The sequence below is a fragment of the Sycon ciliatum genome, chromosome 4, assembly GCF_964019385.1.
Source record: "Sycon ciliatum chromosome 4, ocSycCili1.1, whole genome shotgun sequence".
NCBI classification, from domain to species: Eukaryota; Metazoa; Porifera; class Calcarea; order Leucosolenida; family Sycettidae; genus Sycon; species Sycon ciliatum.
The window spans coordinates 30,486,590-30,507,506 of record NC_088646.1 but is presented as its reverse complement, the minus strand read 5'-3'; the positions used below and the strand labels follow the sequence as shown (position 1 = coordinate 30,507,506).

The 20,917-nt window shown below is 46.2% G+C and overlaps 1 protein-coding gene and 1 non-coding gene across 2 annotated transcripts; both read right to left on the bottom strand.

Moving 5' to 3' along the window:
- Positions 1-1,202: 1,202 nt before the first annotated feature.
- Positions 1,203-13,218, bottom strand: LOC135815560 (transmembrane protein 43-like). Its single transcript, XM_065328874.1, has 10 exons — positions 12,871-13,218; positions 12,314-12,487; positions 10,897-11,031; positions 7,641-7,855; positions 7,027-7,097; positions 6,692-6,819; positions 6,223-6,315; positions 4,762-4,863; positions 3,579-3,696; positions 1,203-2,079 (listed from the first exon to the last, which is right to left on the bottom strand). The coding sequence occupies exons 1-10, from the start codon at positions 12,880-12,882 to the stop codon at positions 1,877-1,879; spliced, it is 1,251 nt and encodes a 416-aa protein (XP_065184946.1). The 5' UTR covers positions 12,883-13,218; the 3' UTR covers positions 1,203-1,876.
- Trnam-cau (transfer RNA methionine (anticodon CAU)) lies at positions 9,045-9,117 on the bottom strand. The gene has a single exon. It is a non-coding gene; the product is annotated as a tRNA-Met (tRNA).
- Positions 13,219-20,917: the final 7,699 nt, after the last annotated feature.

Genomic DNA, 20,917 nt, shown 5'->3' with positions numbered 1-20,917 from the left:
GTCGGGGTCAGCATTTGATTTGGCGCGATCCGTCTCTTTGAGAGGTGTGACCAGGTGACTGTGAGTGTGAGCGCGTTGGAGCTCGATCTTCTTTGAGTCATGTACAAGTACATGTAGTGCTAATAATAATAATAACACACAAAACCGGTGTGCCGTACACTCGACACGTGCATCATTACAGGGTCTGTTGTGCCTTGTGGTTTCGGCGGACGTATGACAAGCCATAGCAGAATGGTGGAACTTACTGTGACGGAAACAGAGTTGGCGACACCTGACACCTCGTCGCTTTGAAAAACATCGTGAACATACATGTAACATGTAGCGATAGCCGTCTTCGTCATGCCTGTCTGTTACAGTGCAAGCCACATTCGCTTCTCGACTGTTACTGTAACGGTTGCGGGTGTTTTACAAGACCACACGGGCCAGTTGATAGGCTCTCCACTGTACTCGTACCTGGTCATGTAACACCAAACGATGTTACGTAGATACAAAAGCGTTTCTGCTGTAACTCTGAGTTTCACGGCTTTAACCGATCATCAGACAGCAACGTGCAATTACTTGACTACAATCAATTTTCAGAAGATATGATTGATATAGGCTGCAAGCTTGGATCATAGGATTCATAGCGCGAATGGATGATCCGGGCTGATAGTGATGGAAAAGATTGCGTGAGTTGGTTGATGGGGTGCAAAAATAGGCGCAAAAAAAGAATACACTTTAGGCCTAGGCTCATGCAACCACATGTTCTTCTGAGGGAGGCAATATTGTACATACAATCATGTACGTTGTTGGTTTGACAGCATGAAACAAGGTGGAGGACTACAAGTCCTGTACTAGTATTGGGTTATCTAATACCATACTAGTACCATACATGTACATGTACATCAGGGAGTCGTATAGAGGGTCTATACGACTCCCTGATGTACATGTACCAGTAACAAAGATACAGTCATGCAGTGATGTACTAACACTATGCAAGCCTAGGCTAAGGCGGAGCTGGAGGTCAAGACCAGAGTCCTGTCAAGTGCAGACACCGGAAATGAAGATGTGGCTCGGAATACCTTGGCCGAATAACAGGTACTTCGAAGTAGATCAATATTCTCGCGTCACCATGCCCTTGATCAGGCGCAATGTTTCCTTTTCCTCTTTTTCATTCCTGTATCATGTGCTTGCGTGGGTGCAGACAGCTTTCTAGTTGGTCCTGGACATTACATGTAAGTAAGTTAAACATACACATTACATGTAAGTAAGTTGATGTCACATACATGTAGTATCATGGGCATATATCTGTCCATCAGGTACATGGATACATCTAGGATTTGATATGGAAACTTTCCTACAGTACAGTACAGGTGAGCAATGCAGCAGTCTAGTGACTCTAGTCCGTCCATATAACAACGATGAGAATCCAGTTCAGAAGGTAGTCAATGCAAGTCAGTAGTACTAGTAGATTCGCAGACGAAATTTGAAAATAATACACGCAAGGCAAGTATAGACTAGCGACTAGCATACACACCAGCTATAGTGCAAAAAAAAAACAGCTCTGGAAACCTGCTCCGGGCATTCGTACAAGAAAATAAGTTCTATGTGTTCAGAAATATGAATATAGCCACCGTACCGAAGCACGCACAATACTCTCTCATGTTTTGCAGACAAATGCACCAGCAGAATAACAATTTGAAGGAGTGCAATGCATCATAGTAAGAAGTTACTAAGAACTGCCTTGCATAGACCACTTTGGGCAACTTATACTGTCCTGATGTTAGCGTCAAGGAAGGACAAGTTCGGATGTTTTCTTTCATGACCCCCTCAGTCTTGAAATTCTTAGGCGCAGGGTTCAACAAAGTGGCACGTTGAGCAATTTGCAGAAATAAAACTAATCTTCATTCTTCGGCTTGGACTTGAGGTTGGCCACCAGGTACGGCATCATGCCAATGGCTAAAAGGGTCATGGCAAGAACTGGACGATACCGCAGCCAGCCAATAGCGATGACAAGCAGAGACAAGCTCATTGCCAACGATATGTTCAACAAGAACACGCCAAAGCTAACCAGTGCGCCCAAGAAAGGGATGTAAGACGCTGTGTACAAGAGTGGATTGAGAACAACAAGAAAGGGAAGAAAGAAGAGAGAGAGAGAGAGAGAGAGAGAGAGAGAGAGAGAGAGAGAGAGAGAGAGAGAGAGAAAGAGAGAGAGAGAGAGAGAGAGAGAGAGAGAGAGAGAGAGAGAGAGAGAGAGAGAGAGAGAGAGAGAGAGAGAGAGAGAGAGAGAGAGAGAGAGAGAGAGAGAGAGAGAGAGCGTAAGTTCCATTTCTGAACACCATAACAGCAACACAATCATAACAGGCGATGTGATGAAGACGAGCTCTGATTATGTTTTTAATAAAATATGCTTCAGCCAATACCCCGCCCTCCCTAACCCTCTCCATACATGCTAACTTTGCAGCACTACTTTGTGGCTTCGACTACCAGACTACTGGGAATTTCGGGGGGGGGGGGGGGGGGGGGGGAAGATAATCAGCAGACCCGTAGCCCGTGGCTTGAGAGCTTCGAGCTGATTCCAAGGACTATCGGGTACGTAAGTAACTAGGATTCCAACTACAGTACTATGCATACAGTCAATTTCGCTAATAACGACTGTGGATATAACGACAATTCGCGGATGATGACAGAATTTCCATGCCCAGAGCAAAGTCCCATCTAACTGTAATGCATAATTATAATGAGACATCGGGTATAAGGACACTTCGTGAATAAGGACACTTTTCTAATGCCCCGCCGAGTGTGGTTATACACAAAGTTGACTGTACAATGTACATGCACTCTAAAGGAAAATAGCAAAGTCGGAAGCAGGCAGCATGTGCAGTGTGTGTGTGTGTGTGTGTGTGTGTGTGTGTGTGTGTGTGTGTGTGTGTGTGTGTGTGTGTGTGTGTGTGTGTGTGTGTGTGTGTGTGTGTGTGTGTGTGTGTGTGTGTGTGTGTGTGTGTGTGTGTGTGTGTGTGTGTGTGTGTGTGTGTGTGTGTGTGTGTGTGTGTGTGTGTGTGTGTGTGTGTGTGTGTGTGTGTGTGTGTGTGTGTGTGTGTGTGTGTGTGTGTGTGTGTGTGTGTGTGTGTGTGTGTGTGTGTGTGTGTGTGTGTGTGTGTGTGTGTGTGTGTGTGTGTGTGTGTGTGTGTGTGTGTGTGTGTGTGTGTGTGTGTGTGTGTGTGTGTGTGTGTGTGTGTGTGTGTGTGTGTGTGTGTGTGTGTGTGTGTGTGTGTGTGTGTGTGTGTGTGTGTGTGTGTGTGTGTGTGTGTGTGTGTGTGTGTGTGTGTGTGTGTGTGTGTGTGTGTGTGTGTGTGTGTGTGTGTGTGTGTGTGTGTGTGTGTGTGTGTGTGTGTGTGTGTGTGTGTGTGTGTGTGTGTGTGTGTGTGTGTGTGTGTGTGTGTGTGTGTGTGTGTGTGTGTGTGTGTGTGTGTGTGTGTGTGTGTGTGTGTGTGTGTGTGTGTGTGTGTGTGTGTGTGTGTGTGTGTGTGTGTGTGTGTGTGTGTGTGTGTGTGTGTGCGTATAGAAGCAAACTGTCTTCACGGACAGTCTGTACATACTGATGGTGGTGACAATGGACGTGATCAGGCTAAGACCGATGAACATCATGAAGAAACCGAGCAAGCGCAGCACCCAAGTCCATGCATTGTTGCTGCTGTGCTCAGCGTCGAAGATAGCCTGTAAACAGATCAAACAGGGAAAATATACAATACAGAATTTCGACAATTTTAAAAGATCCTATTCTCAGAGAAAAGCACACATTGCCCGGTTCTTCCTATTAACTTATCCAAACAACTACTAGTGCAGGGGTGTCGGACACGGTACGGTCACTACGGTATTGACCATACTACTTTTTGTTTTAGGTAGCCTTTGAATCAATACAGTGCACTGATTTGGGCTCTAAATTGCCGAAATTTTCGTCTCAGCCACCCCTCCCCCATGAGTAAATTGTACTTCAGATGTCTGACCGCACCACACCACACACCACAATACCTTCCGACGCCCCTGTTGTGTGTACAGACATGTACATGGACACTGAGGCCAGAAACCCATTCCAATGGAGCAATGTGAAGCTAGGTACGTCGGTAAAAAGAGGAAATTTTCGTCTCCGTTCTCAGGGGAACTCACAGCGGCTACTAACACCCGGAAAACCCATCATGTATATGCGCATCGCAGTATGCTGACCAAAGACAAAGACCACAGTAGCTTCCCGCACGCTCTTGTGTGCTGCCGACTGAAGAACCGTTTAAGATTAGGGGAGGACGGTGAAGGTCAAAGTGCCCAAGCTCTTCCAGCAACATCACAGTGGATGTCGCCACGGTGCCGTGGTTCAAAGATGTGCGGGCAATCTCTCAGGTCTAGTTCTTGCGAACGGTCTCATGAACTCCTCTTTGTGAGTTGATGAGTTGGCCGGAGAAAACTAAATAATTATTACATACTGTATGCGCTTTTCAACATGCTTTCCCACAAGGTACTGACCTCACGTATGGTTTAAAGCTACACTGCACAAGCGCGTGCCCCGTATGGGTTCCTGGGTGCCCGGAACCCCCCCCCCTTTTCGCTCAAATTAAAATGCAGGATTTTGCTTCATTTTTGAAATTTTTCCCGGGAGGCCCCCCGGAACCCCCCCCCCCCTCCATTGAAGGGCACCGGCGCACGCGCCTGCTGCACTAGTACAGGTACTGTCTAGGTAGCCTAGCAATGCCTTATCACACAATGCAGTCACTTCGAGTAGCTACTGACCTTTGCTGACATTGTTCCTTCATAAAGTAGCCACAGGACATCGCCGGCGTTGGTCTGATAAGCGCCTATTGTGGAGCCCACCTGCCGGCCAACAATACTGACCTAAGATGCACAGGAAAGCATGTGATCGACAAGTTATAATTATGTGTCAGAAAGTAGCCTACAAGCTGTCACTAGTAAAAATATTTAAAAAAAATTAACGGTTGGCTTGAGACTCAGTTAGACTAGTTTTCACTTTTCAGCATCCGTAGAAACGCCACCACCCTACACAGATTAAATGCTCAGATGAAGCTCCTACAGCGGTGGGAGGTGAGTAGATCAGCTCGCCAACAAAGTGGTCAAAGACCGAAGGTCCCATTCGCTGCATCCTTCCGCTTCCAAGCAGGACTTGAACCTGATACAGTCGTCCCTCCTTAATCCGGCACTTTATAAACCATCACCCTCTATAAACCAGCACAATTTTCATTAGCCAAAATGTCCTCTTCATGCAGATTGCAATAGTAGATAAGATTTGTTAATCCAGCACCCTCCCTAATCCAGCAGAATTTCTTTAGAACAAATGGTGGCGGACTATAAAGGGACCACTGTACCCCTTGTTTCTTAATCATGGTCTTAGACCATCTCACTATGCCTGCCTGTCACTAGCATGTAGCAGAGAGAAATGGTTTCGGAAGGGGCCCAGTTCTATTCTCGTCGGACACTTTTCAATGCGTTTCCATACGAATTGGGTCAAGCATGCCGTGTTCTTATTAAAATCAACAGCACGGGCCTACAGATCAGGTACTAGTACTGCTTTCCGTCTCCACAATGCCCAATGCCGAGTGCATACACCAGTGAGGGTCCACAGTGGCGTTGTAGTGCATACGGTGTGGAGTTATGTTTGTTTTTTGTTTTTGTTTTATTTACAGTGAGGAATCCGGCCACAAAGCCTGCATACATACACATGAATAATAACGTTTATAGTAAAGAAAAAAGGACCAAGAAACCACAAGTTACGCTATAATGTCCACTAGCACCACCAGTTACTAAACAATCAGCTCATGCGATAACATTGCACGACACTGACCGGCGGTACTGACGTTCTACAACTGCTCATGTTATCTCTATAACTTAGAACCTTCCAAGTTGGAAGGCTGTTGGAGTGCGCATCCAAGATGTGCTAGAGCTGTTAGCCAGTTAGTTGTAGAACGTCAGTACCGCCGGTCAGTGTCGTGCAATGTTATCGCATGAGCTGATTGTTTAGTAACTGGTGGTGTTAGTGGACATTATAGCGTAACTTGTGGTTTCTTGGTCCTTTTTTCTTTACTATAAATTTATCCTTGGCTCTCCATCCGAGTCCAATAATAAAGTTCTAAAAAGAAATACTAAACACCACTAGCTGCCTCAGAAACCGCCAGCGTGGCGGGAGGCTCTCGTTGATCAATTCTTTGTGGAGTTATGGTAGGGTGTTGTGTGCCTTACCTGCTGTGGCACACACAGTTGTCCGGACATAGCCTGTCCTCCTGTGTCCTGCGTACATCCCATGTACACCCAGCGAATACGAACATCACCAACCTGTCAACCATCATGAACAACAGCAACAGCAGCAACAGCAGCAGCCAAGTAGGGCAGGTTAACTAGACTGTGAGAAGTAGAGGACACTGGGTACGGTACAATGATCGAGTAGAAGGAAGTTTCAAGAGTTTTTAGAACGAGCTCAGTAATCCCTTTTTGTGTACGGAGACTGACAATACTTTCCTACTAAACCACTGACTGCATGTGAGTGAGCAATACGGGGCTTTTATTAAGACAAAACACAATATGGTCGAGTGTTCATTAGTCTTCTCTTAAACTGGTCACGGGTGGTGCTGTGAGTTTTGATGGTGCCGACATCGATCAAAACGGGTAGAACTACAACTAGAGTGAAACACAAGGAGAGAAACACTCTTACCTGAAAGTTATATGGATCGACAGCCTGCACAACATAGCTATCCCAGATCTTCTGACCGGGTCCCAGTCGAAGCCTGGCTACCGACTGTGGCTGGATGGTGCTCTCCGTTCGAAGCTTACTCAGGAGACCTACAAGCAAAGTGCCAATACCGGTATATGCAAAAATGACCGTGTAAAGCAAACAGAATGACTTCAATCAGCAGACTGACAGAGTTCATCATCACGGTGATCATTTGAACGTCGCCATGACAACACAGCACATACATGTACTACTAGTGCACACTAATGCACAATTGTGGAAAAACGGACAATACAGCTCCCGGGCAAGAAACGCACCATTGGACAGCGAGAATTCGCCCACGTTCACAACGGGTGACTCAAAGGTTGATGAGGAGATTGGAAACATCCTGCATTACATGGTAAGCAACAAGCCAAAAATACACACACACATGCGCACACACACACACACACACACACACACACACACACACACACGCACACAATAACGGTATGAGTGCACTTGGTTTACATGCGGCCCTACGACATAATGGTTCGTTATAAACGAAAACTGTTCATTATAAAAGGTCAGTTGTGTATGGGTTCAAACAGGGACATGGACATTGGTTCGCTATAATTATCACAAAATTCGGTATGCAAGTTTGTTGTAAGTGGAGTCGACTGTTATGTAGTTCAAAGTATCTGAATGAAGGCAAGCTCCTTACGTCGTGATACAAAAGACCAGAAACACACAAACAGGCATCTGGCCTGTGATCACATTGCTACGTGGAGTAATATACTTGGAGAACAGGAGTAGTGTTCACTACTCAGTATTCAGGCATGCATGCACAGCTCTCCCCCCCCCCCCCCCCCCCCCCCGCAAACCAGTCTACCTTCAGACATACATGTACTAACAGCATACAGTAGCAACCAGGTGTGTTTCTACGGCTTACGCTGGATTGCGATGACGCAGGGACTCCTCAAAGGAGTCACTGCGCACGAGATCGGATCGCCAATCCCGGTTGTACGAGTAGGTGGTCTCGCGACGGGTCTCGCCGCGATCCTCATACTCGCGAGTTTCTTGCGACTCGACCCACTGCAGCATTTCCACACGTCGCTCAAGGCGAAAAGCAGTCATGCTGACGCCAAACTGTGTGTCTTCAAGCGGCTGTGAATGGAAACAAAATAGAAGCGAACAAGCCAAAAGCTGTATATAGGAAGACGTAAAAATGATGCACACCCTTAGGAAGGTAAAAAAATGATTGTCAATTATTTGACAATGCATGTATTCTATCCTACAAAAGTGCAATCAACGTGGTGATATTGAAAAATCAATAAACGTGAAACTGCATTGCTTGGAAAACCAAACAATGGAGACCTTTGGCATTCCGCGACGAAACCAGTACATGTACGAGAAGAAACTTCTCTCAGAGCAGCCACCAAATAAAAGAATAGGTGCTCGGATAAACAAGGCGTGCTTCAGAGTTCTGACGAATCCTTGAACCTACGTGGAGACAATGAAAGAGCAGCTGACTGGTGCTCGTTTCATATTCATCTAGGATCTAAGTCTCTCTCGCGGAGGCAAATGCACTTGGGTCTCAATGAACACACTGTTGTTTATTATTACTGAACTAAACTGAAGACTACATTGTAAACATTAACTCTGACTCTAACTCTAACTCTAAACTGACATTTCTAACTGAAGAGAATTGTGAACAGCAGCTTTTATAGGGTGAAGAATTGTTAGTGTAAGTAAGCTAGCCTATGACCAGGGGATACGTAGAGCAGAAGAAGAATGGTCAAAGTAAGATGTGTGGGCCACAGTCATTGCACAAGGAATGCCATTTGATTCTATGCAGAAGAAGGAGCTGAATAGCGGTGTGGGCAATGGGCGTAAAAGAGGCGGTTGAAAGTGCAGCAAAAGGTCTAGAGTGTACATGTGCTAGTATTTCTAAGGTCGAAACATTGAACACAGTGAGCTGAGACTAGTTACTATGCACGTCATGGGTCGGCAAGCACGGTAGTAAGACTTGCAAGTGCGGGGTGCGGTGCAATGCAACACGCGTGACCAATACATTGAAAGTGATTCACGCTGCAGCTGTGTAAGTTACTAGCGTGCCAACGCTACACATGCACCCACAACACAATACGTATGTCAAAATGCTCGCATAGTCACACCGAGTAACAATATGCAGCATAGGCACGGACTTTGAGCGCACCCCTAGTTGGCCAGTACAGTCTGTCGAGGGACATTGAACTGATATGATAAGTAAATAAAAGTGAACAGTGAGCTTTGAACATCGAATTACAAATTTTCTATGTATTAATCACGGTAAAAAAAGGAAGAAAAAAGAAACTGCCCCCTGTGAGGATCGAACTCACGACCTTCAGATTATGAGACTGACGCGCTGCCTACTGCGCTAAGGAGGCAGACATGAAACCAGTGACGAGCAGTTGCAAATCCAACTGAACACCATCAAGAGTGTGCAACTCCTGATACCCTTTCTATGACTATGGGGTACGCTACGCCGACGGCGAAAACTCACATCACGTGGTGTAGTGCCGCAGTTGTACGTTTCCAGCCCGTTTTAGCAAGCAGCGGAGTAATAAAAAAAAGCACTCTCTGACAGAAACTCACTGCGCGTGTGCAAATCCCCAGCATGATCATGGCAGATATTCGGATTGCGCGCACGCTATCCTTCGTTTGTACGAGTACGTAGTACGAACGTATCTGAGATTCGTGATGTGAGTTTTCGCCGTCGGAGACCCCATATGCAGAGTTGCACACTCTTGGGGGGGGTTATATACTCTTGACACTATGTACAGAGTACTAGTAGGCAACTCCTGGAGAGAGAGCCCATGGTGAAGTGTTTTGGTTAGATCATAGTGACTCACCTTTGCTACATCATAATAACTCTCACACAGGCTTGCACTTGGCTATTTTACCTCAGCACCAAGGTTATTTCTATTGCGCATTGCTGCTTGTCGCACAAAAGGTGAAGCATGTGTCACGTCACTGGATGTGACCACTGCTGCCTGATAGTCCTGTGACAGCAGGATCTACACAGTGAGCAGCTCTGTGCTGAGCTGTCACGCCCTTTTCATACAACATGGTTTGGCCAGCGTCTTGTCCCACGTGCTTAGCATGTAGTGGTTGAGCGACGTAGGTGACATGCCTTCTTGGCATTGCACATCATGTGACCCAACACCGGAACCTGGTTAGGCAGGGTCTCGCTTTGTACGTTTCCTGGAAGTGTTTCACTTCCTGGAAATATGACTCCAGGCTTTGTGCAAAACCACGTCACTACGATGTTCTACAGGTTTCCACGATGCCTCGGCGCTTCGTGCAAAGAGCCAAGACTAGCAAGAGCTAAGTGCATAATAATGAAGAGACAGATGTGTGCAAGAGCCAAAACCGTCACCGCACCAGGTCAAGGGTATCACGCAAGCAGAGCGAAAAAGAATACCGCAGAACTTACCCATAAGAAGCCGCTGAGCAATGGCACGTTGGGTGAGCGGGCTCCCCGACGTGACCATCACATACACACATGGTATGTATGACGTGGGGGGGGGGGGGGGATTTGGTCTTTCTTCTCTCCATGTCTTTCTTTCTCTTTCTTCTCGATTGATTACCGTACGTGTATTCTGCTTTCTTGTTGACTGGCTGCGCATATTCCGGTTTTACCTGTTCTAGTATTTCCTGGAATTACCTCGTACCATTCTAAGCAATGATCACGCCATATCTCTAAAACGCGCTATAAAAGAAGTTCTCGTTTTCTATTTTACTTCAGTCGAGACTTGGTCTCAGCTCTCGGTCTTAGTTTTACTTTGAGCTCGGATTTGAATGACTACTCACAACGTGAAACTAACAGTCGTCTGTTGATCAAGTGGAGTTGAACTTGGACCAAGCCAGCTATACTGGTTGGCTCCTGGGTTGTGTTGGGCTTGTCGTGAGGCCACACGTTTATTCAGTCGCCGCTCGTAGTGACTTCTGGGTCCGGTCACTGAGCGCAGGGATGCGACACATGCATGTGCATTTTGATCACCTTAGTGATGCAGTGATTCGCCCCTACATACGGCATGATGGAGCATCCTATGATTCATGATCGCCTAAAAAAATAAAAATAAACTTCATGGGAGTCGCTTTATGTCATGCAGCATAGTTACCAGGTTGCTTACTCTGGCTTACGTACTCTTGCTAAAACTTACCATCCTGCTTGACAGTTCTCCACTGATGTGTATGAGACGTTGTTCATTCGACTCGAATGGTGGGCTACCATATCGCAGGCTGACACAGTTGGCCAGTCCCTCGTCCAACGACTGGGCTGTTTGCACAGCACGGCCCTGGCGAGGTAAAGGAACATTATAAGAAAGAAGAGCATGAAAATATGCAATTGTCATTCATCCTGTTTGATGGCTGATTCTGCTGTGTATGAACCTACAGTTTTAATAGAAATAATCTAATGTCTGCAATGTCGCATATGTCAGCCATAGAGCACAAGAGTAGTGGTGAAGTTCGTTGTATACAATTACACAATGATCGAAAGCTACACCGCAGAATCCTATTTCATACTACAGTCGTCCCTCTCTAATCCAGCACTTGTTAATCCGGAACCCTTGCCAACCGGCGCACTTTCTGATGAAACCGATTTTTTTCGTTCAATTCCTACATCGTAATCCGGCACTTGAATTCCGCCTCCGGCAGTGACTTTTTGAAACAAATCGCTCAAACTGCACGTAGTTTGATTTCATAATCCGGCAGTCGTAAATCGCGTTCAGTTATCGATCGAATTTGACAACTGTACTCGACCTCGCGCGGGAGAGTTCAGTTCGGTTGGTTGTTAGGACTTTTCCGAACCCGAACTCAATTTATACAAAGAGAAAGACCAAGGAACTACAAGTTACGCTATACTGTCCACTAACACCACCAGTTACTAAACAATCAGCGACGATGCACGACACTGACCGACGGTACTGACGTTCTACAACTAACTGGCTAACAGCTCTAGCACATCTTGAATGCGCACTCCAACAGCCTTCCAACTCTGGCACAAGCATCCCGCGCACTTGCTGATGCAATTGTTTGCTTCGAAGGACATCCGTCGTTCGACCTGCATGATGTCGACGGCTTGCGTGGCCTTCTTAAGAGGGTCAATGTTGTCCAGGAGACAACTGCTAAGCAGTCAACCATACTTTCTTATTTTAGCAAGGAGTAGTGTCCTGCCAATTTTCAGGTCTGTGTGTGTGTGTGCGTTTGTGTGCAAGAGTACATGTGAACATGTTCTCTGTTTTACTTTATCACTAAGCACTGTGTATATTCCTGGAGAACAGTTGAGAATATAAAGTTGTGCATCAAATACTTGGATCGACATGGAAAAACCCTGCGTTTTGACGTATGACACATGCATGCAATTGGGTAGGGCCGGATCAGAGGGCAGGATTTCTTAATCCAGCACCCTCGTTAATCCAGCAGAAAACGCCGTAGCAAAAGGTGCCGGATTAGAGAGGGACGACTGTATACTGATAATCCTTGAAGAACAATCACCTCTAAAACCAGTCCAATCATGACTGGATTAGGCAGACGTTGCACTACAGCAATCCACTTGGATTTCCTTTCGACACCTACCTCGTTCAGAAAGAGCACCGGTACAGCTGCAACCAGCAAGATGAACCCAAAGACGGCACCGCACAGCGAGTCGCCGGCTTTCTGGAAGAAGCCCGGCTTGCGGTGATAGGACACGTGTGTCACGCGGTCTCCGCCGTGCGACCACCCGCTCCCACCGGGTCCCGTCATGGCCGACTGCAACAGTTACAAGCACAGCATACATAACAACATGGGGTAACACTGGCACATATCAAAACATCACCATCAGCACAACAATTACATGTGTTAAAGATTGTTTTTATGAAAAATTCCAGCAGACTTCAGGGAAATGGACACGAAATAATATAAATCCTTAAGCCTTGGCTCTCGATCCGAGTCCAAAAATATTATTATAACCGTGTGCGTGTTTGAACAAATGCTACTAACGACTATGCTAGAGGCCGTGAACACCAGTACAACTAAAGTTGAAAAGTGAGCCAATATTTGGCAATAAAGAACTTGGGCCTAGAAATTTGTTGACTTGCGCGAGCCGTTGGCATTACAGCTTCATTACGCCTTGGCTTGCTACAGAATCTTACTGATCGATGCATGGGCGTGTTGATCAGCCAACAGTCGTGTTGCTACAAGAGATGAAGCAAACTCCGTATTTCCCACTTCCTTTGCCAAAGTCAGAGTCTTGGTATGGTTGACAAAAGCAAATTCGGCGAACTTGAACAAAAGGATAACAACGAATATGAAAGGCTTTGGCTCTGGTTTTTATGCAACGGGTGAGAGATGTGGGAGGAAGGATGACGCGTGCAAACAAGACCCTTTTAGACAGCTGACAGACAGAGATGAATGGGGATCTACAATGTCGCAAATGAAGAGAGACAGCAACGTATCATAACTATCTGCCTGTTCTCACCATGTAGATCTACTCACCAAGACACTACAAGATACAATCTGAAAAGTCAGTGATCTGAAAAGTACAGACGATTTTCAAAAGACCACGACGTGGTCGTCGTACTGGTCGACGTCATCAAGAATCAATGACATAACTATCGTAGGCCTTGACGGATTATGCTAGCATAATAAAAATTATCCATATAAAAATCGCTCTGTGAGCGGTTCTGAAAAACCTTTACTGGTACTGCCCCGTCGTAAAAGTAAGAAATTAGAACTGGCCCATTGTCCCCCCAAATGCGAACTGATCCACCTAAATCGCGAATGACGGGACCCGAACGCACCAGTAGCACGAGGTCGGGAGGGCACAGGATCACGGCAATTAGTAGTACAGTAGTAGTAGTAGTAGTAGAATTTATTATTTTGATAGGGAAGCCTACCGCTAGTACAGTACATGGCCTATGGTCCGGGCCAACGTCCCCATCTGCATCCACAGGTAGGAACCTCGTGCTACTGGTGCGTTCGGGTCCCGTCATTCGCGATTTAGGTGGATCAGTTCGCATTTGGGGGGACAATGGGCCAGTTCTAATTTCTTACTTTTACGACGGGGCAGTACCAGTAAAGGTTTTTCAGAACCGCTCACAGAGCGATTTTTATATGGATAATTTCAGCTCTTTTTCCGTTCCCTCCCCACCCCAACCCCGAAGGTAAACATGATGACCACGCGCGCGATGTACTGTATGTAGCCATGCGACTGCAATAATACACTGATACATACCAGCCCTCCCCGCTTCGCTACCCCGCACACAGATACACAAACATGTGTATGCACACGGCACACACATGTGGCCACGCACACATACACACATGCACACGACACAAACAGGAAATTCTTCATGTATAATGCCATGCAAAGCAGTGGCCACCGTACTTGAGGAAGTCAGTTGTGAAACAAAAATAATTCAACTACAGCGTGTAGACAAGCTGACGGGCAAAGCACAACATAGCAAACATGACATTTGCCCAAGGATTGCAGTTTGCAGACCATGCCATGGAAGCAGCGAATACAGAATGTAATATCATACAAAGTGACAAGCAAGGACGTGGCCATCATACACCAGAAACTTGCAGAAAGTCAAATATCCAACAGATAGAGAAGTGAACAGCAATCTGATACAGCCCACACAGGACAAAGCGGACCTGATACTCGTCCCAGGATCGCAAGTGGCAAACCCTTTTCAATGCATAACATGCAGATGTACGTTAGACGCATGAACATCTGACCGTGTCGCCAGCATACAATGTCAACACATGTTTACCCCACAAGTTACACACATGCACAGTAGAAGCACAATGAAAGCAATGGAAAAGTACGATGTGGTTGCTGAAGCATCTTCACACTTCAAATTCAGACTTCAATGTGGTCGTCACGGGATGATATACCTGCAAGATACAAGTGATGAAGAAAGAAAGCAGGAGGTCGTGAGGTAGGCTATGATACACCACAAACGGTTCACCTACATGTCTGTTCAGGGCTAGTGCACTCACACGGAGAATTGTCATAATCGAGCATTTCCCAAACTGAGAAGTGCAATGAAATTCACTTGCATGCACAGGAGCAATTTTGCAATAATTATTCCCGTAGCTATGCAGAAGACGTTACTTCAGTAACGTCTGGCGCTAGCCAGGGTCCACACAGCTTTAATTTGGTGTTTGTTTGTTTGTTTGTTTGTTTGTGTCACGGCTGGAGCTATCCCGTATCTGTCCCGTATCTGTCCCGTATCTGTGACTACAAAGGCTCTACAGGATTGTACATTACAGCTGTCCACAATATTTGCGGGCTCCTGTATCTGTCCCGTACCGTACCAATATTCGTCGTATTATGTATACGACTCCCTGATGTAGATGGAGATTTGGAAAGAAATAGGGAGACGAGGAGGAAATTAAATTAGAATAGACGCCGAATAGGTGATAGGATGCGTCAGCATAAACATACTTTGGAAGAGAGATCCCGTCGTCTCCAAAATAAGCGTGAACGAGCGATTCAGCGCCGGTCACAGGAAACGTCGGAAGAGAGATCCCGTCGACTCCAGAATGCCCGTGATCGGTAGAGTCCGCCGGTCCCAGGCAACATCAGGACAGACATCTCGTTGAGTCCAGAACGCCCGTGATCGGCAGAGTCTAAGCCGGTCCCAGGAAACGTCAGGACAGACATCCTGTCGAGTCCAGAACGCCCGTGATCGGCAGAGTCAGCGCCGGTCCCAGTAAACGTCAGGACAGACATCCCGTCGACGCGCAGAAAAACTATATCTGCAGCTTCCTTTGGCGTCGGACAGGATACGTATTTAAGGAGACTGTAAAGTTATGTAATGTCCAACTTTCGATGTGAGCAGCAGGTCACTCGCGTTGATTTTTCGACGTGCGAGCCAAATAACGCGAGCTGAACTTTCGCGTCGCAATCATCCCGTCGACGCGCAGAAAAACTAAATCTGCAGCCTCTTTTGTCGTCGGACAGGATACGTATTTTAGGAGACTGTAAAGTTATGTAATGTGCTCCACAGGCAACCATGCATTCGGCGTCGTCATTGGCTCAACAGGTCAATGTACAGTTGTGGCAAGTGAAATCCGACACTTGCCATAGGGGACAGCGCCTCAAATGGACATCAATGATGTAATGCACTGCACCTAATTTGTACTATAGAGCCGCATGCATCCCAAACAGGTCGAAAGGTCACAGCTTAGATACACACAGTTCACAAATATGGTACACATAAGGAGTATTGGTATCCAATTCCCATTCATTTTTGCCAGCACCTTTTGAACCTTGACTGTGATGAGTACGAATTCTGTCATCAGACAGATAAAGTTGTATGCAGCACATGTACTGTACGTAGATTCTATGCAGGGCTGCAGAGGCTGCAGGATGCACGGTGCAGTCCCTTATGCCAAGTGTCGGATTTCACTTGCCACAACTGTACATGTGTTACTACAAAAAGGCCAGAAAATCCGATTACTGTATTAAAATCAACTCATTTTCGCTGGCGATTTAATTTCGCTGATTTCGCCGCTTGGTACCAACCGGCCAAAGTAAATCGCAGGCCAAAGTTTGTCATAATTATGGGCAAATGATGCATGATTGAGCAATGGATGCATGTGAGAGCAAAAATACCGATCGATTTCAAATTTGACGTGAAATGTGGAAACGTTTTTGCAATACAGTGATGTGGCCAATCAACGGAAAAAGACATTTCCATCAGTTCTTAAAACATGTACGATGAGCTAGGCAAAAAAGCATAAAAGCATAGCGTAGGGCCCTGAGCTTCCAAGCTCTCTCGTTATGATGCGCAATTCGACACGATCTGCGATGCTGCGTGCGATGTGCCCTGCTGTCATGATAGTGACAGTCACCGCGGTATGTTTTGTCAACGTCGCCCGTGCACTCTTCTGTCAAGTCCAAAGTGCTCACATACTTGGCAATGTTTTTACAGTGATTAACTTTTATCCTAGTTATGTCACGGGTAACTTTAATGAAGTACCCGCAGGCCGTGTCGATCTGCACATCGTCCACTCTCTCATGTACTTGGCCTGCTTTGTCTGTGTATCCATTTCATGTGCGATCCACAAAATCGACTAGACAGTGGGTGCAATACGCTCTCTACCTGAAGACGTTCTTCTGGCGACATCTCGCCATGTATTTGGCCTGGCTTTGTCTGTGTATCCATTTCATGTTCGATCAACAAAATCTCAATGCACTACAGAGACTAGACAGTGGGTGCAATACGCTCTCTATCTGAGGACGTGAACCATTAAATTTTTTGGAAAAGTTATACGTACACCTGAAACGTAATGAAGTACAGGAATAGAGAGAGTGACTACAATACGCTCTCGACCTGATATAGTGATAACGTGAGTACAAGACACTCTCCACCTGATAACGTGTTAGAAGGTAACATGTCTACAGTCCCACCGTACCCTTCCGACACGACTGTGGACCATTAAATTTTTTTGAGAAGTATATACGTACACCTTAAACGTAATGAAGTACAGGAATAGAGAGAGTGACTACAATACGCTCTCGACCTGATAACGTGAGTACAAGACACTCTCCACCTGATAACGTGTTAGTAGAAGGTACTTCGAAGTAACAGGTCTACAGTCCCACCGTACCCTTCATCATTCCTCATTCACCATCGCGCGATACCCTGGCACACACTGGCAACATATCAATGGGGTGCCTTACCGTCGTCTAGAGGAGACGTCTTCGCAGCAATATTTTCCCTCCTGCGCATTCAGTCGCCGACGCGACAGCGTTCACGGGGCCGTTCCAGTTGCGGAAGACATTCGATTCATCGGGACAATTCAGAAACAGGGCCGTGGACACACAGGGGGCAGAGGAGAGACATTGTTAGTGGACAAGAAATATGCAGTGGCAAGTGGCGAGTGCCGCATGGGTGTCAAGTTGTCATGCACAATTCAGCTATTACTTACGGTCCAGCTAGTCCTGCCATTGCTCGCTCGTCCTGGCTCCTCCTCGTTCGTCTTCCTAGACGTCTGCACTTCTCCTTCCCCACCGTTGGCTTTGCGGTACGGGGTGCCGGAAGGAATTCCCACCATGTATCCATGTACATGAAGTCCCACCATGACTCTCCATGTACATGTCCACGGCCATGTCAGCAGTTTGTATAGTACCGGAAGGAGTTCCCACGATGTCTCCAAAGGCCTAGAGCGGACGTCTTTGCAGCAATTCTTTTCGCCCTGCGCATTCAGTTCGCCGACGATGTCTCCAAAGGCAAAGGCCAGGAGCCTACAAAAATGTAGTAGAGGGGACGTCTTTGCAGCAATTCTTTTCACCCTAGTACCCTGCACATTCACTCCGCCGACACGACAGCGTTTACGGGGCCGTTCCAGGTGCAAAAGGTCCACGTCAGCAGTTCTCAACTATTTCGCGTACGGGATAGTCGCCGCGACAGCGTTTAAGGGGTCGTTCCAGGTGCAAAAGGTATCCATCAATGGCACTTTGCAGTATGGGGTACGGAAAAGGGGCCTCCTCGTTCGACTTCGTCGACTTCTGCAGTTCTCCTTCCCGTCAGGGGTACCGAAAGGGGCCTCCTCGCAGTTGTCCTTGCCGTCAGGTCCACGTCATGCAGTTCTCAACTATTTCGCGTACGGGATAGTCGTCTTTGTCTTACGCGACATCGGCGTTTACCGAGTGGCATTGGCACAAAGCAGATCGTTGACGGGGTCACGTGTCAAAAAAGTATCAACAACGTGTCGGCTACGTGTCGACCACGTGTATAGCGGTACACTCAGCGGTACACTAATTCTCGTGCCATTCTCGTGTCACAAAACTGGAACATCGAGTACCAGTATGGAAAGGCTTCAGACAGGAAGCCTTTCCAATTATACCGGTACTAGTACTGAGGCGGCGGGCCGGGGTCAACGCACCGTCGACGTCCGACCTAGTACTAGTATGCTAGTAGTACTAGCATACTAGTACTAGCCATTTATTACTAGTACTAGGTCGGACGTCGACGGTGCGTTGACCCCGTTGAACTTTTGCTACTACAGACTGTCAGTACAACGCCCTCTACAAAAAAGCTCTTGCGCTACAAGTAGTCGTCATGCATGTAGGTAGGGGGGGGGGGGGGGGGGGAAGGCCCACTGTGACGAATTCCCCTGTTGTTTTGCACAGAACCATCATTTAGAAAAGCGATCCTGTCAGCTTTTCTATTACAGTCTGTATCGGCTATAGAGTGACCGGATATAAGAATATATCGGCTACAGTGATATTGGTACGAAATGTCAAAAGCAAAACGTATTTTATCCAGTACAAATATCACTAAAACCAATATTATCGGATGTAATGATATATCGGATATTATGATGGCAACAAAGAATCAAAACATGCATAACACACTATAATTATTATTATTATCGGCTATAGTGATGATTTTAAAATACATGTAGCAATAAAATTTAATGTCAAAGTCCCTATTTTTACTTTCTTCACGTTGCTTATTTTTATAGTGATACATGTACATAACAGGATTTTTTATGGAAATGCGGGCACTGTCAACTATGCAGCATGCTCATTTGTCAAAACGCCATGTTGGAAGTATTTCCTTGCCTTTCATGTGTTGATATCGAAAAAAGAAAAAAATCGATCGTATCGCATATAGTGATGCATCGGTTATAGTGATAAAATCACGGAAATCAAAAGGGTACGCTATAGCCGATACAGACTGTATTGTGTTCACGTACATGGCAAGAAAAACGACATCGCTATGCTACGTAAGTTTCTACGTAAGGTGCTCGGTATTTCACTTAGGCTACGTAAGTCTCTACGTAAGGTGCTCGGTATTAGATCTACCAACGGGTGGTAGCCGCGTGCTGTGCACTTGCACGGCTGCAGCCGGCAGACATTGTGTTGCAGTGCAGTCCGTGTTCGGATGTGCATGCGCGAGGAACTTCCTTCTTTGGAACTGCTTCTTGTATGAGCTGTTTCGGATATTTCGTCTCCTGGCCTGCCTTATTTCGTTTCGGCGCTGCTGAGACCTCCTTTCGCGGAATATTACTCAATGACAGGTGAGTTGACCAGTTCCCTTTGATTCATTTGCTTGTGTTGACTCTTTCATTTACGAAAAGTGTGCTGATTTTGGGCGGAATGCAATAAATAAAGGAAAAGCTGACAGGATCTCTTTTCTAAATTTAGCTTTTCCGCTGCCGAGGCCTCCTTTTACGGAATACTCGATGACAGGTGATCTCTGAGTTGACCTGTTTCCTTCGATTCATTTGCCTATGCTCACCCTTTCATTTACGGAAACGTGTGCTGATTTTTTTCGGATTTAGATCCATTTTTATGTCTTTGCCCTTGTCTACAGTGTGCGAAGAACGCGAGTTCACCTTCTTGACGGTAAGGCTCATGTTAGATGTGTTGTCGAAATACTCATATTCATTGTACATTGGCACGTTACAAATAAGGCACTGGTCAGTGGCATACTATCGTTGGCAGTTCCTAATCTGGAGGGAAAGGTTCAAGGACCCATTGACCGAGTTTGCAAAATAAATTCGCATACTGTATCAGGGAAAATCTCCATTGTGGAGATGTTCAGCAAACTTGTTTGCTTCATACCAAACAAGCCAATGGGTGCAGTCTCGTCTCGTGAAGATCTCGTACTTGTGTGATTGGATTTGTTTACTCATGTCTGGGCTGTTTGATTTATTATTTGTGAGTACCGCCGAGATTGCACTGCCCCAAATAAAGTTTCGTGCCGCCAAAGCAAGAATTACGATCTGCAATCTGTTTGTAGTACCTACAAGAATGTGCTGTACATGTATCGTACTTTCTCTATTGCTGTTTCAGTTGCCGTCATGTTGCTAAAGAAACGTTCAGTAGAGAGCTAGAGGTTCTGCAAAACGAAATTTCGAACGAAGTTTCGCGACAGTCCTTGCGAAAGTGTGTACGAATTTTTGCACGAACTTTGCGTTCTGCACATTTTCGTAGTTTGCGCGGGCCAAGTGCACGTACGCCATGACCCGATCTCACGAAATTTCCTACGACAGTTCATTTCGTGTTCCCTGCAAGTTTCGCGTCCAAAGTTGCGAAAGTTCGTGCGAAGTTTCGCACTTCATGACGTAGAACGAAAGTTTGCACGCATTTCGTTTTGCAGAACCTCTCTAGTGACTCATTTGTTTCATACGAGACGAGTCAATGAGTTGGTGTGGCTTAGAATCTTTCGCTGT

What these genes read in the sequence shown, in the direction of transcription:
- LOC135815560 (XM_065328874.1), bottom strand. An exon ending in CGAATTCTCGCTGTCCAATG is followed by an intron (nt 6,820 to 7,026) that starts GTGCGTTTCTTG and finishes CTTTGCTTGTAG; the next exon opens with GTCTCCTGAGTAAGCTTCGA. An exon ending in AAGGAACAATGTCAGCAAAG is followed by an intron (nt 3,697 to 4,761) that starts GTCAGTAGCTAC and finishes ATCTGTTTACAG; the next exon opens with GCTATCTTCGACGCTGAGCA.